Source organism: Lathyrus oleraceus, chromosome 7 (assembly GCF_024323335.1).
Source record: "Lathyrus oleraceus cultivar Zhongwan6 chromosome 7, CAAS_Psat_ZW6_1.0, whole genome shotgun sequence".
NCBI classification, from domain to species: domain Eukaryota; kingdom Viridiplantae; phylum Streptophyta; class Magnoliopsida; order Fabales; family Fabaceae; genus Lathyrus; species Lathyrus oleraceus.
Window position 1 is genome coordinate 312282488 of NC_066585.1, and position 17436 is coordinate 312299923.

General features: G+C 36.8%; 1 protein-coding gene across 1 annotated transcript; it reads right to left on the minus strand.

Moving 5' to 3' along the window:
* Positions 1-13138: 13138 nt before the first annotated feature.
* Positions 13139-15217, minus strand: LOC127103585 (uncharacterized). Its single transcript, XM_051040833.1, has one exon. It carries the CDS (start codon positions 15215-15217, stop codon positions 13139-13141), a length of 2079 nt encoding a protein of 692 aa, XP_050896790.1.
* Between the last annotated feature and the right edge of the window lie 2219 nt (positions 15218-17436).

Genomic DNA, 17436 nt, shown 5'->3' on the forward strand with positions numbered 1-17436 from the left:
AGGTACCATGAGCTTAAGTGATTTTGGGCATATTATAAGATATGGGCCAAAACACACTTAAGTGGGCTTTTAGCTTGAAGCCCACACAAGTGGTTCTATAAATAGAACCCTTGTGCAGAAGCAAAAATTTGCGGTTGCATTATTTTTCATTTTCTCTCACTCTCTCTCTCTCTCACTCAAAGCCTTCATTCGTACCAGCTTGCACTGAGATTGAAGGAATCCGTTCGTGTGGACTGAGTAGAGACGTTGTCATCGTTCAACGTTCGTGATCGCTTCGTGGATCTGCATCAAAGGTTTTGATCGTCACAAGAGATCTGCACCAAAGGTTTCAGTCGTCACAAGAGGTAAATATTCTATCACTGATCATGACCATTCGTAAGGATCTCTAAAGGAGAAAATTTTAAATTCCGCTGCGTTTTGGACCGCAATTCTCCTTCAGTGGTATCAGAGCCACTTACGAAACCATGACTCGGATAGCTGTTTACTTTCTGTATTAATATGATTAAAAGACAGAATGAATCAATTAATTAATCGGGTAATTAAATTTGGCATCATGAGTGTACGAGTTGGATGATTGATGTTGACTATGCTTCGGAATCCGACATTAGTATGGTGAAGCAGCGATACATCGATCGTCCATAGGTTACGCAATTGAGACCGATCAACTTATATATGATATAAGTAATCCTAATGCAAAATACGGTATATGTGATATACTGTTTCTGTTTCGTTCATTCGAACACTAAATGATTGTTTTCCTTTGAGCGATCAATGGTCATTTGCTTCGGAATCCGACATTAGTATGGTGAAGCAATGACCTGTTGATCAATCATACTGAATCAACAATCGAGGTGTGTTTGACGGTCTGAAATTGGCGCATTAGGGTTGGTGACGGCGCAAGGGTTGTGCCGTCAAGGAGTTCTGAATTTAGGGCTTTTTGGAAGAGGTCCGTAGACTGTTTCAAAGTCCTATTAGTTTGGTCGCGTGAAGTTCGTGTGACGAGCGTAACAGGCGTAACAAACTGGATGCGTGACGGTCGTAACACGCCCATGACGGTCGTCACACTCACATTGCCTGTGACGGTCGTCACACGCCTGTGACGGTCGTCACACTCCCAGAGTCAAAATTTTGGGGTTCCTGTTTTGTGACTACGCAAGGGTTGTGTTCATGCAAAACAATGTCCCCCGGCTAACTCTGCGTAGTGTGATCGGTCGTCGAAATTTAATTTGGTTTTAATAAATTAAAGGAATTAAAATTTAATAATAACAATGTGTTTATTATTATTGCCTTGTGGTGATCAGTTATGGCCTTAGTTGTCCTTTATTTTGTTTTGTTTTGGGTTTTTTAAATACGACCTGCGTGTCGTGCCTCTCCTTTTGATCTCTTAATGTAACTTCTTTTCTCATCTCAAACCCTCGTATGTAAAACGAGTTTCTTCTGGAATGTAATGTTATGAATAAAGAGAAGAAGACAATGTTATGAAGGAAGAGAAGATTTCAATATCAAAAGAGGACAATCTTGAAGATCTTGCTTGGAGAAGCTTAGAGAAGAATTCAATATTAAAGGAGGACAACCTTGAAGATCTTGCTTGGAGAAGCTTAGATCGTTGTAGGTTAGCTTAGGTTCTCTCATTGGCTTGGGAGAACAATTGCGCTAGGGGCCATAACTGTTTCATTTTGTTTGTATGTATGTTGATGCATGTGAATGTATGTTGATGCATGTGAGAGACGATTTATATGATAAACAAGCCGGTGAGATCATAACAATTGCAATTCCCTCAAACTAAAATATTAAGTTTATGCTTTCCAAGTTTTAGCACTCATCAAGACTAGTATCGGATAATGTAGGTTTCGCCAAAGCGAGGTGCATGTTCTATATTAGTAAGGTGCGATGGGATAATTGTAATATCCAACTGCTAAAACAATGGGTCAAACTTAACTAAACAAATTATGATGATATTATATATGTTTGCTTTCCAAGTTTTAGCACTCATCAAGACTAGTATCGGATAATGTAGGTTTCGCCAAAGCGAGGTGCATGTTCTATATTAGTAAGGTGCGATGGGATAATTGTAATATCCAACTGCTAAGACAATGGGTCAAACTTAATTATAATAATATCATATATGTTTTAGAAGCAAGAGTTGGGAATAATCCATATGATGGATTGGAATAAGGAGTTATTCACCCAACTGAAATTTCGAGAGTTGTATGAGATACAATTGGAAGGAGTTCCTACCTAAATAACCTAGTTTGTGTAATCCGCCTACGCGGACTTAGAACGAAGTGAAATATGGATCTCGACCCACTAGAAAATCTTCCAACGGGATTTTCCGAATCAAATGATGAGGGTCATTTGTTTTGAATAAAATAGTGGGAGCATGTTTAATTAAAGGCCTAATTAAATATGTTATTGATACTTATATTTTCATTAATTCTTATGTAGATCACCATGACAACAAACACCTCTAACAACATCTTGCGATCAATCCTTGACAAGGAAAAATTGTCTGGGACAAATTTCCTGGATTGGCACCGAAACCTGAGGATTGTCCTCAAACATGATAAAAAGTTGTATGTCTTGGAGACTCCTGTTCCTGAAGAGGAACCTCCTAGTTCTGCACCTAAGGCAGAAAGAGATGCTTATAAGAAGCATGTCGATGATGCCAATGAAACTGCTTGTCTCATGCTAGCTACCATGAACTCAGAATTGCAAAAGCAACATGAGAACATGTCAGCGTTCGATATGATCGAACACCTAAAGTTGCTCTATCAAGAGCAAGCAAGGCATGAGAGGTTTGAAGTTTCAAAAGCCCTTTTTCAAAGCAAGTTAGCTGAGGGAGCCCCTGTAAGTTCCCATGTGCTCAAGATGATTGGGTATGTGGAAAACCTTGAAAGGTTGGGTTTTCCCCTCGGAAAGGAACTTGCGACTGATTTGATCTTGCAATCGTTGCCAGATAGATTCAGTCAATTTGTCCTAAATTTCAATATGAATGATATGGATAAATCTCTTCCTGGACTGCTAGGCATGTTAAGAACAGCTGAACAGAATCTGAAGACAAAAGGGAAGTCCATTCTGATGATCAGAAATGGAAAGAGACAGAACAAAAGGCCCACCAAGCAGGGTGATAAAGGGAAAGGCAAGGAAGTTGCCAAACCCAGACCCACTGTTGCGGCTTTGAAGCCTACTGGAGGCATAGCAAAGGCAGGCACCTGCTTCCATTGCGGTAAGACCGGACACTGGAAGAGAAACTTCCCAAAGTACCTGGAAGATACGAAGAATGGAGTAGAGACTTCAACTTCAGGTATTTTTGTTATTGAAATAAATTTATCTACTTCTGCATCATGGATATTAGATACTGGATGCGGTTCTCACATTTGTACAAATGTGCAGGGGCTAAAAAGAAGTAGAGATTTGGCAAAAGGTGAAGTTGACCTACGAGTTGGCAATGGAGCAAAGGTTGCTGCTTTAGCCGTAGGAACTTATGTATTAACTTTACCTAGTGGTTTAATAATTCAGTTAGAGAACTGCTATTATGTACCTGCAATTAGCAGGAATATTATTTCCATTTCTTGTTTGGACAAGTTTGGTTTTTCATTTATAATAAAGAACAATTGTTGCTCAATTTATTTGAATGATATATTCTATGCTACTGCACAAATGAGCAATGGACTATATGTCCTTGACCTCGAAATGCCTATATATAACATTAATACTAAAAGGATGAAACCTAATGAGTTAAATCCAACTTACCTTTGGCATTGTTGATTATGCCACATAAATGAGAAACGCATTTCCAAACTCCATAAAGATGGACTCTTGGACTCTTTTGATTATGAATCATATGAGACATGCAGATCTTGTTTAATTGGAAAGATGACAAAGTCTCCATTCACAGGAAAAGGTGAAAGAGCGAATGATCTTTTGGGCCTAATACATACTGATGTATGTGGACCACTGAACATACCAGCCAGAGGAGGTTTTCAGTACTTCATCACATTTACTGATGATTTCAGTAGATATGGTTATGTGTATTTAATGAAACACAAATCAGAGTCATTTGAAAAGTTCAAGGAATTCAAGAATGAAGTACAAAACCAACTAGGTAAGAATATTAAAACTCTTCGATCAGATCGAGGTGGTGAGTATTTAAGCCTAGAGTTTGATGACCATCTGAAAGAGTGTGGGATCCTATCCCAACTTACTCCTCCTGGAACACCCCAATGGAATGGTGTATCTGAGAGAAGAAATCGAACCCTGTTAGACATGGTCCGATCCATGATGAGTCACGCCGATCTTCCAAACTCCTTTTGGGGACATGCACTATTGACAGCAGCTTACACACTTAACCGTGTTCCATCCAAAAAGGTTGAAAAGACACCATATGAGATATGGAGTGGTAAGAAACCACATATGTCTTACATGAAGATTTGGGGTTGTGAGGTTTATGTGAAACGACAAATTTCAACTAAGCTTGAGCCCAAATCTGACAAATGCTTATTTGTGGGGTATCCTAAAGAAACAAAAGGGTATTACTTCTACAATCCTTCTGAGGGCAAAGGGTTTGTCGCTCGAACTGGAGTTTTCCTAGAAAAGGATTTTATTTCCAAAGGAACCAGTGGGAGGAAAGTAGAGCTTGAAGAAATTCAAGAATCACAAAGCATAGATACACCTATGGAGGAATTAGAGCAGGAAACACAAGAAGTTGTGGAAGAGCAACCTGCTCAAGTAGAACAAAACCAGCGTAGGTCAAGCAGGATACGTCAACTACCTGAGAGATATGGATATCTCATAACTGATCAAGGTGATGTATTACTCATGGATCAAGATGAGCCTGTGACCTACCAAGAGGCCATAACTGGTCCCGAGTCTGAGAAGTGGCTAGAAGCCATGAAATCTGAAATGGATTCCATGTACACAAACCAAGTTTGGACCTTGGTAGAGCCTCCTGTAGGAGTTAACCCTATAGGATGCAAGTGGGTCTTCAAAAAGAAGACTGACATGGATGGTAAGGTACATACCTATAAGGCAAGACTGGTTGCAAAAGGATATAAACAAATTCATGGGATTGACTATGATGAAACCTTTTCACCAGTTGCAATGCTTAAATCTGTTCGGATTTTACTTGCTATCGCTGCATATCATGATTATGAAATATGGCAGATGGATGTCAAAACTGCTTTCCTTAATGGAAATCTTCTTGAGGATGTGTACATGACACAGCCTGAAGGATTTGACATACCAGAGGAAGCCCAAAAGATATGTAAGTTACAAAGATCAATCTATGGATTGAAGCAAGCTTCCAGAAGCTGGAATCTTCGTTTTGATGAAACAGTAAAACAATATGGATTCATCAAGAACGAAGATGAGCCTTGTGTCTACAAGAAGGTTAGTGGGAGCATGATCGTTTTCCTGGTATTATATGTAGATGACATATTACTCATTGGAAACGATATCCCTACCCTACAACAAGTAAAGTCTTGGTTGGGGAAATGCTTTTCTATGAAGGACCTAGGTGAAGCAGCCTATATATTAGGAATCAGAATCTATAGAGATAGATCACAAAAACTGCTTGGCCTAAGTCAGAGTACATACATAGACAAAGTGTTGAGACGCTTTAATATGCATGATTCCAAGAAAGGATTCATACCTATGCAACATGGCCTGTGTCTATCAAAAACACAATCCCCTTTAACTAAGGAAGAAAGGGATCGCATGAATAAGATTCCATATGCATCTACAATAGGATCTATCATGTATGCCATGTTATGTACTCGACCAGATGTCTCGTATGCTTTGAGTGCAACGAGTAAGTACCAATCTGATCCTGGTGATGCTCACTGGGTAGCTGTCAAGAATATCCTTAAGTATTTAAGAAGGACTAAGGACTCATTCTTGATATATGGAGGTCAGGAAGAGTTGGCTGTAATTGGATACACCGATACTAGCTTCCAGACAGATAAGGATGACTTTAGATCGCAATCTGGTTATGTGTTTTGCTTAAACGGTGGCGCTGTGAGCTGGAAAAGTTCAAAGCAAGATACAGTTGCTGATTCTACAACCGAGGCTGAGTATATTGCTGCCTCAAGTGCAGCAAAGGAAGTTGTTTGGATCAAAAAGTTCATTAGTGAACTTGGCATAGTTCCTAGCATTGTGGATCCCATTGGTCTCTACTGTGATAACAATGGTGCTATCGCACAAGCCAAGGAGCCTAGATCTCACCAACGATCCAAACACATACTTAGGCGTTATCATCTCATTCGAGAGATAATAGATAGAGGAGATGTGAAAATATGCAGAGTACCTACACTTGACAATATTGTTGACCCACTGACAAAGCCTCTTGCGCAGCAGAAGCATGATGGCCATACTAGATCTATGGGTATTAAGGGTATGCCTGATTGGCTCTAGTGCTAGTGGGAGATTGTTGGTGTAAGCCCTAGAGGCCAATACTTTTGGTACTTGTATCGAATTATTTATTAATAATAAAAGGCTTTTTCTTTATTACGTTTGTTTAATAAAGTCCCTAGAATATCTAGTCTGTTTAATGTATCAAGTATGACTTAATCATGATATCACATTAAACATAAGGACACTATTCTTAAAGTATCCGTAGTCGAGCTTTAGTGTGAAGTGGGATAACATTAAAGCATTAAGACTATTATGTTTGTAGACTGATGATCACATCTCATGGATCATGGATAAAGAGTTATCAAGTCTTATACATAGGTATGAATATTAAGAGTAATATTTGTACCGGATTGACCCACTATGAGAATACTATATAGAAAGTTATGCAAAGTGTCATAAGTTATTCTCATGGTGATAATAGTGTATTCCACTCTTCGACCTGAAACCACTATGGATCCTAGATGTAGAGTCGAGTGCTTTATTGCTGATCCAACGTTGTCCGTAACTGGATAACCATAAAGACAGTTAATGGGTACTCCACAAAGCATGCTGAGGGACATGAGTGTCCTAGATGGAATTTGCCCATCCTGCGTAACAGGATAAATGTCTATGGGCCCAATATTGAACTAAACAAGGATGACACGGTCTATGCCTTGTGTTCAATATAGACATAAGGGCAAAAGGGTAATTATACACATAATTATTATCACAGAAAGGTTTTGTCAGATCACATGACATTTTCGTGTCTTGGGTAGCAGTGATGTGTTGCTAGATACCGCTCACTGTTTATTATATTAAATGTGTGATTTAGTATAATTGCCAACGTCACGAAAACCTACAGGGTCACACACAAAGGACGGATTGATGAGAGATAGAGTAACTAAGGAATACCGTAAGGTACGGTGCCCTTAAGTGAGTTATAGAACATCGTAAGGTACGGTGTACTTGAGTAGAATACGAAATATGGTAAGGTACCATGAGCTTAAGTGATTTTGGGCATATTATAAGATATGGGCCAAAATACACTTAAGTGGGCTTTTAGCTTGAAGCCCACACAAGTGGTTCTATAAATAGAACCCTTGTGCAGAAGCAAAAATTTGCGGTTGCATTATTTTTCGTTTTCTCTCACTCTCTCTCTCTCACTCAAAGCCTTCATTCGTACCAGCTAGCACTGAGATTGAAGGAATCCGTTCGTGTGGACTGAGTAGAGACGTTGTCATCGTTCAACGTTCGTGATCGCTTCGTGGATCTGCATCAAAGGTTTTGATCGTCACAAGAGATCTGCACCAAAGGTTTCAGTCGTCACAAGAGGTAAATATTCTATCACTGATCATGACCATTCGTAAGGATCTCTAAAGGAGAAAATTTTAAATTCCGCTGCGTTTTGGACCGCAATTCTCCTTCACTATGTTACTATTTTGTCATTGACTCAAATTAGAACTCCCACTGTATTTCTTGGTATTGTTGGTGTATGGTGGATTGGATTGTCCACTTTAATCCTTCATAGTCTTTAGTTTTTTATCATTACAGTTTTTGATTGCGTCTAGACGAAAATCAAGAAGCCTCTTATCAATATGTTTGTTTTTTCGCATGCAATAATAGGGGACGACAAGTCTGATGATTATGGTTTGATATTGTCACTTTATGGACGTAGAGGCAGTAGTGTAGCCTCTGTATCTGGTAAAGAAGTCATTTGTGGTTGGACACATTCTATCTGCATAATAGATGATGGAAAAGTTGTGATTACTAGTGGCAGAGGCATGGGAATTAATGTTTCTTGGTGCGAGGAAGATGATGTGAGTTTGTCCTCTAGCTTGTGGGTGATTCTAACATCTCACTGGCCAGAGATCGACATGGTCTAGTCATCTGCTATTGTCCAGTTCTCTTTTCTTTGTTTACCATTTTGGAAGTGCATTAATGTGGTGGGAACATTCAAAATCATTTCACACAATCAGATTAAATGATTTATTGAGGTTGTTAACAAGAGAGATGGTGAACCTAGTTCTGAGAGCAAAGTATGATATATTGTTCGCACTTTGATGCTCCAAAGATGCTTGCAAACACTTTGTAGTTCAAGTCATTAACACTTCAAAGTGAGTGGTATTTATGGTTAGAGTAGTGTGTACTTTGATGTGACACCTTAATTGGCTTTTATGAGTTGAAATCCTCTCTATTTCTCAACAGAAATGGAGAGTTCCATTTCTCAAAAGAAATGAAGAGATTCATTGCTGGTGTTTTTTATGTATGATACATATATTTTTGAAATTTATGACATGTATTTTGTAACACCCCAAAATTTGGTTAATTTATTTAATCGAATTATTCATATATTTTTATTTAATTAATTATTATGCAGTGTACTTTTAATTAAAAATGTATATGGAGTTTTATGTGTATGAGAGCCATTGGTTGGGTGTAGTGAGAGCGTTGGTGGGGTGGTAGAAGGATTAGAAAGATTAGAATGATTAAAATAATTAAAATAATTAGAATAGATGGTTGTTTTTATTAATTAAGTAAAATAAATTGGGAAAGAGAGGTTTTTGAATGGAAAAGAGGAAATTAGAGAATATAAGGGAAGTGGTGAAAGTCATGATATAACTGGGCCTCAGTGATGTGTCAAAAAAAGTGGGCATTAGTGTAATTACATAAAGATTAAATTAGGTTTACTAGATAAAAAGGGATTAGAGACCTAGAACTGTCAATACGTGAAAATTGAATTTTGAGAGAAGAAGAGGTTATGGCTTTAAGAGCGAAGAACACTAATTCAATTCAGAATTTCGCTCGCTAGGAATCTAAGGTAAGGGGGAGAAAGGGTTTTTTTTATGGGTGTATAACATGAAAGGATAGAGAAAAGAGACTCTTACTCTCATTAGGGATTATGTGAAATTCTCATGGATTGTGATTGTCATATGTTGTTCTGAAAATTGATGCGTGATTATTCAATTTTCGTGATTGAATTATATGTATAATATTTTGTTTTTGTATAAATGTTGTTTATGCCATTGTTGGGGTTGCTGAAGGTTTGAATATAAACTCAAATTGATGAAATTAAATGAGTAATTTGTGAAATTCTGTGATTTGACATGTTATAGAGATGTTATTTGATATGTATAATTTTCTGGGAGTAGGGATGATTAAGGATAGAGATTTGGAGTTCTAACAGACCCTCATGGAAAAATGTGTATTTTTGCCTTTTAGTGCATGGTGACGAACGTCACCTAGATGACGGGTTACCCATCATGCATATTGAGACGCTGACGGGTGTCAGTATTCTGATGGGGAGGCCGTCATGGTCTTCAATCTTGTTTTCTAAGTCGGTCATGGTGACAAGATTGGAGTTTGAAGCAGGTGACGAGTCACCCGTCATGCTATCAGAATGGGCGTTCTCATTCTTGTTGTATGGTTTAAGTTGTTGATTCATATATTTGATGATGTGTTGTTGTTTGGGTGATAAGTAATGATTGTTTGGTTATGTTGAGGTTGTTGATTAATTATCATGAGTTAATTAATTATGTAAGATTATCATTGTTGAATGATAATTGGTTTACTTACAATATTGATGTTATATGATGTGAATATGACTGGTATGATGATTGCAATGCATGATTATATGGTGATTAATTATGTATTATTGATGTGCATATGTTATAGTTATTGGTGAATAGTAATTCATAAGGGGAGATTACTATTGTGTGTCAATGCATGTTGTTCATCGTTAGAAGGGGGGTTGTAAACATTATTATTGTTGTTGCATTGATTTGTATGTTTGCTAGTGCATAAGGGAACATTAGTGGTTTGTCTCAAGCTTAGAAGGCGGGCTTGGAACTCTGAAGGGGGACTCATGGGTTCAAAAGGGGGACCTGGTTATAGAGAGAACTAAATGTTTAGTTAGCACCACATGCATAGTGTCACATTGTGTCGTGAGTCTTATACATATATTTATATATTGTTGTGAATAGGTGTGACATTATGGTGATGTTGGTTGTGTATTTAATGTATGAAATGTTGTATGTTTCTCTATCTTTGCATTCTTTACATCGTTTCATATTGAAGTTGTTTCTCACCCATTTGCTTTATGTTGTCCACCATGGACATCTTGCAGATAATCAGGAGTAAAGTTATTGATGTGTGTGGAAGGTGGCTTGTGGAGCTACTCTTCGTTTTATTTATTATTTCATTGCACATTAGTGATTTTAGTGCTCTAATCTTGTAACATCGAGAACAGGGTGTTTGCTATGTTTTTGAATTAATTCTAAATTATATTGTTTTTAGTTTAATACTTTATTTCAAGTTGATATAATATGATTTTCGCTGCATGTTGATAATTGTTTGATATTTGTTGTTGTGGTGGTGGATTGTCGTTGGTGACACCTTAAATAGTCGAGTAAATCTTTTTATATAAGTTTCGGGGTTTAGGGTGTTACATATTTTATATAGTTTGACATTTACACCCCAAAAATTTTAGTGATTGCGTTCTCCATTTCTTTTGAGAAATCGAAAGGATCCCTACTTATTCTAAGGTATGAAGGACCTAAAACCTTCTTCTCCCACTAACGTGTTGTTGTCAGATATGACGTGTTGTTGTCAGATATGACATGTTTAGCTTAGGTTATGGAGTGCTAGAGCATTCTAATAGATAACTACTCCAAAAGAGTGACATCATTGGACTGAAATCAACAAAGTGATATCAACATCCTTTGATCCTGGTTGAATTACCACTAATTAAATCTTAGTTCAAATAAAAACAAGCATAATTTTGAAAAGAAATTATTAGTTTTATTTTAAAAATAAAAATAAAAATGGATCAATTTAATATTCAAATCATACATTCATTAGATTAGTTGAACCCCATCAAAATCATGAGAAATCTTATGCTTTAATTATTAAAATATTTAATTTTAGTTTTAAAATTAATTTCTAACCATTAATTTAATTGTTTACAAGTTTGAAATGAATAATAATAATAATAATAATAATAATGATAATAATAATAATAAAATATTATCAAAATACTAAATAGAGTTAACAATAAAACAATTAAAATGTATACTTTAAAAAAATTATTATTTTTCATTAGACTTGTGTTTTTTCATTATAATACAAAAACAATTAGTAAAAAGTAAATACAAAGTTTAACTCCATTGACAAATGTTGTTAAGTGGAAAATATTCACCTAATTTCAAACTCAAAATTTTCATGTTGTGTGTGAAGTTATGATCATTATTGTCACTTTATCTACTTAAAAAATGGAGTTTTTGCTTGAAATGCCCCACTCTTAAAAATTTAATCCCAATATACCCCGTTTTGAAAAAAAAATCTCAGTCTACCCCCTTTTTTAGTTGGGCCTCGTCACTTGATTTGACGAGGGGGTGCTGAAAGATATTTTGCCTCATGGGCTCGGCAAATGGAATGACGAGGGGGTGGACGAATTTTTTTTGCCTCATGGGCTCGTCACTTGAAGTGACGAGTTGCTAAAGGAATACTTTTTTTTGTTTTTATTTTAAATAGTATTTTAAATAGTATATTAAATACTAATAATAATTAATATAATTGTTTTTTATATATTAATTCTATATTTAATTAATATAATTGATTTAATTAAAAATAATAATAATTTGTTTATAAAAAAATATTTAAAATAAATAATAAATAATTTATAATAAATAGTAAATAGTAAATAATTATTATTATTATTATAATAATAATTTGTGATATTATTATTTTTGAAATATTATTAATAAAAATGAATAATTTTTAGAATATTAATAATAGAAATAGTTGGTGTTTTATATATTAATAATAAAATTGTTATTTTTCCCTCCAAAATGTCAATCTTTTTTTGGGAATGATATTTTTCCCGCCAAAAAGTTTTTGTGTTTTTACTGTCTCGGCCAATGATTTGCTGAGTATTCACTTATTAATTTTTGCATAAGTAGCAGAACTTGTAGAAATGTAACTCACACCACCAAATCCTTTCTTTAGTTCATAATGTCTGTTTGTGGTCTTGTATTTTATGGACACGGTGAAAAAATGAGTGTTTGCCTTGATCCGCAATGGAATTTCAGAACACTGATTTCTGCCATCCACACTGGCTTCCGACAGTTTGGCGGGCGTCGTATGAAGGTGAGGAAAGTAGAGTATCGTTGTCCATACATAACGTTGACTGATGCAAGCCCCGATGGTACGTACATGTATTACCTGGATCGTATAGAAAATGATGAAGATGTCCAGTGTATGTTTTCGGCACATAGTGGTGAAGTTAATAGAGGAGTTGAAGGTCCACTTGTGTTGGTTGTTGTTGTTGATTAGTTTTTTAATTACCAGTTGTGTTGGTTGTTGTTGTTGTTTAGTTAATGTGGTCTTACTTTGTAACCATAACCCTTTGATTAACAAATGTATTTCATAAATGTTTGTTCCCAAAAGACATTAGAAATACAAAATGGTTTATATATATTATGTGCATAGTAGTTAATAAATAAATAAATAAACATAGTCATCTGAACGGATATTTAAAACAACAAGATAATCATCTGGGAGGTCTTTGGGATGATCCTGCAACATTAGGACATTTCCTACGCATGTGTCCTATTTCGCGACAAATTCCACACCTTCTCTTCTCCTTCTCAACGTCATCCATCTCGGTTCTAATCCTGGTGCTGTTTGGGCGCCCTTTCTTCCTCCTTCTCATAGAGTCGTCGTGGCAAAGAGTAAATCCTTCATATTGTGGTCAATTCTCCTCATGGGGAAGTCCTAGGAAACTCTCCTGATAGACCTTGAAGACGTTACGAATTTTGAAGACGTCTGGAATGTGAATGGAATAGTCCTGGCGTATGCTCGAACATGCTGCGATTACATGGGAGCAAGGTAAGTGAAATGCCTGAAAATTCCCACAGTCACAGTGTTGTTTCCTCAGATCAACGCTGAAAGTTCCGGTTGGTCGACCGTCGTTATGATTAATCTTCTCTTGGACCATGAAATAAAATCTCTCTCGGTCGAACTGCATGACGTTATGCGTGTTAGCTTTGATGACTTCCTCAGCCATCCCCTTGTTGCAGTTATCAGTGAAAACCTGCCCAGAGGCTAACATTTTTGTCCACTGATGGCCTCTTCTACCAAATAGTGATCCTAAACGATAGTACGTAGATTTGACCAATGCAGTGATTGGAAGGTTCCGGGTTTCTTTCAACACCGCATTCATTGCTTCTGCTAGGTTAGTTGTCATGTGACCCCAGCGTTGCCCTCCGTCAAATGCCCTTGCCCACTTCTCGCGAGGGATGTTGTCTATCCATGATAAAGCGTCGTTGTTTGTTTTTCGGATTTCCCCCCGATAGTAGTTAAACGTTGCCTCTGTTAACGCATAACCCATGTTAACAACTATTTTCCGCAGATCCTTGTCTTTAATCTCCCGCATGAAGTTTTGCGCGATATGTCTGATGCAATAGACGTGTGATGAAGGAGGAAACTGCCATCCATTTTCCGAGTTGTTGTATGCACTCTTTATTGATTCATGCCTGTCTGATATTAGGCATAGATTTGCTTGGGGGGTAACATGCATTCTCAAATTCTTAAGAAAGAAACTCCAGGCTTCCTTTGTCTCACTTTCAACCAATGCGAACGCTATCGGAAATATGTTCCCGTTCCCATCCTGTGCCACAGCCATCAGCAGAGTCCCTCTGTACTTGCCATACAACCAAGTTCCATCAACCTGCACAATTGGTTTATAATACACGAAGCCACGTATACATGGTCTAAACGCCCAAAACAGACGATGAAATATCCTTTGGTCACCCAAGTATGAACCATCATTTGAAATCACAGGTAGGGTTTGTAATTCTATAACGGTACCTGGCAGATATGTTTTCATTACAAGTATCCACTGCGGAAGATCGTTGTAAGATGTCTCCCAATTTCCATAGAGCGACTCAACCGCTTTACACTTTGCAATCCATGCCTTTTTGTATGATATGATATACCGGTATTTCTCAACAACATGAGCAATGATAACCTTCACCTTAAGAGAAGCGTCCCGATTTACAAGCTCCATTATGCTCTTGCTAATCATTTCTGAACTGAGTTTTGTATGGTCTTGTGACATGGAAGTGGTTGTGCACGTATGAGGCCCACTAGACTTACCAACTCTCCACCTTGAGTTGCCCTTGCGCAAAGACACCCTGCATTTGAAATTGCATGTTGCATTTCTACATTTGATGACAAAACGTACACTGTCAGATTTAACCACAGAGAAATCTAGACTACGTTTTATATGCCATTGTTGCAACGCCAGAAGACACTCTTCCTTATCTTCATACTCTATGCCCTCCTCAATTTCGTCAGAGTTGTGAGTTGGTATGGAACTGCCGAAAACGGAGCTTGGTTCGGCATCATCCAAACTTATATTTTGCATGTGCGCAGGTGGATTGTACAAACTAATTGGTTGCGCTCTTAGTGCAACATCCGGTGTGTCTAATATTTCCTCATTGCCATCGTCATCGCTAACACCGAAAAGATCTTCAAATCGAACCTCCTCAAGATCATCCTCACTATTCTCGCCCACCTCTTCATTTGGTATGAAAGGTTCATTATTTTGAGTCGGCTCTTCGTCAATGGCTTGACTCATTCCATAGTCGTGTGACTGTACAGATTGCGTTGGATAACAGTGAGATGGTTGTTCCTCAACATTGTCACTCGGTTGTTCTTCGGGAATATCAACTAGACGAACATATATCTCAATGCTGGGTAATTGAGATAATGTTACATGACATTGAAACATCGATCTGACATCTTCGTCAGTCTTAATCGGTGTCATTATGTGAAAGACGGTATTATCATCTCCATTAAATAATGGTTGACGATAAATGATGTCTTCAACATAACGTTGCAACTTCTTTTCAATACGGTCTTTTAAATGAAAATAGTCGGAGTTGATGTGGATCTTGAACATAGTTACATTCGTATTGCAAAATGAGAATCCCTCATTTGAACATGTGAAAAGTGATCCTTCGGAATGGATAGAAACAATTAAATTTCTATGAGCCATGGATATGTAAGTTTAGTTTGAAAATATATGAGGATTTGGTTTGGTGAATGTAAATGAGGTAGTAGTAGTATTTATAGGAAATATGAATTTGATTTTGTGTGAATGTAAATTGAGGATTTGAGTTGATGAATGTAAATGAGGTAGTAGTAGTATTTATAGGAAAAATCAATTTAATTTGGTAAACATAATAAAACAAAATCCAAGTAACATAGAGGAGAGAGAGGGGAAAAGCGTGCTGAATGATGCATGTGATACCTCGTCACTTGGAGTGACGAGCCAACACTCTAAGCATAAAGCCCTCGCCATTCCATTTGCCGAGTTGATGAAGAGAACGAATGCACTCGCCATTCCATTTGACGAGTTGATGAAGAAGTAGGCACAACTCGTCAATCAAAGTGACGAGCACTAGGTGCAGAAAATTTTCATTGAGTTTTCCCTTCAGCATGGGAATCTCATGTTGCAGGGGAATCCGATTCCAATTTTTTTTACATGCATTCCATGCCATGCAAGAGTCTAATCATATACTATTCAAAATTTTACCACATTTTTTTATTATTATTTTACCCATATAAATATTCAATACTTCTACACTTCTTACTCATCAACTACCTACAATTTCTATTACACACATTTTTTCCCTAATCAAATATTTATTCTCTTCAATTTCTACACTACCTTTCAAGATGTCTCTCCTATGGATGGGCGAATCACACCGTGGAACGGCGGCAAACATCGCCGAATACGTAAGTCTCAATCAAATATTCATTTTTATTATCGTTTTTAATTATCGTTTTTTTTTCGTTCTTTATTAGACCAAACATTCATTACTGTTATTTATTTTAATTTCAGCAAGATGGAAAATTTCGGGTTCATTCGCATTCATATATTCAACCAAGTGCGGTTATAATACCGTACTTGGAGCTAGCAGGTTTTGCGAATGTGGCAAAAATTGCAAGTCTAAAAGTAGACTCTAAACTCATTGTGGCATTGTTAGAGAGATGGAGATCGGAGACACACACATTTCATTTACCAACCGGTGAATGTACCATCACATTAGAGGATGTGAGCATGTTATTCGGTCTCCGAATCCATGGAAAAGCTGTCAATGGGCCAACAAACGTAACCAATGACGTTTACATGGAAAATTTGGGAATCGAACCGACCGCCTCGGATAAAAATGGGGCTTCTGTCAAAATTGTTTGGCTAGAAGCAGTATTAACGCAACTCAAAAATAACCCTAACCCGTCCGAGGCAGAAAATATTTTACATGCAAAAATTTATATTTTACTTTTAATTGCTACTTTTTTAATTCCAGATAAAAGTCATAATTTGTTGCATTCTTCTTGGTTACCTTTAGTAGGAGACCTTGAAAAATGTAATTCATACAGTTGGGCTTCTGCTTGTTTGGCTACATTATATAGACATATGTGCAAGGCGGCCCATAAAGGAGTAAAGAGCATAGGAGGATGTGTGGTATTACTAACTGTATGGGCATTCACACGCATACCCTTGATAGCCCCGGTTAGTAACGAGGTTCCATCATTTCCTTATGCATTAAGGTAACGATTTTCATTTAAATGCAATTTATATTTATCAAAATTATTTATACCTCACTTTAACGTATTTTTTTTAATATGCAAGATGGTGCAAACGAGGTATGAATTATCGAACTAATCCTCGACATCATTTACAAGGGTACCGTGTTGCAATAGAACACATGGAAGAAAAAGATGTAAGAATGATTTATTATAATATTTAACTTATTTAAATTTATTATATACATTCTAATATTAATTATAATATTAAAGTTATTTATTTTATACATTCTAATAGTTATATTTCTTTTAACAGTTTATTTGGAGGCCGTACATACAATACCCAATGCCTGATTATAATGACAGCCGAGTATGGAGTGCAACAACATATATCATATGTTTCTATACCGTTGAGATGCATCAGACGGATCGAGTCAAACTCCAATTTGGATT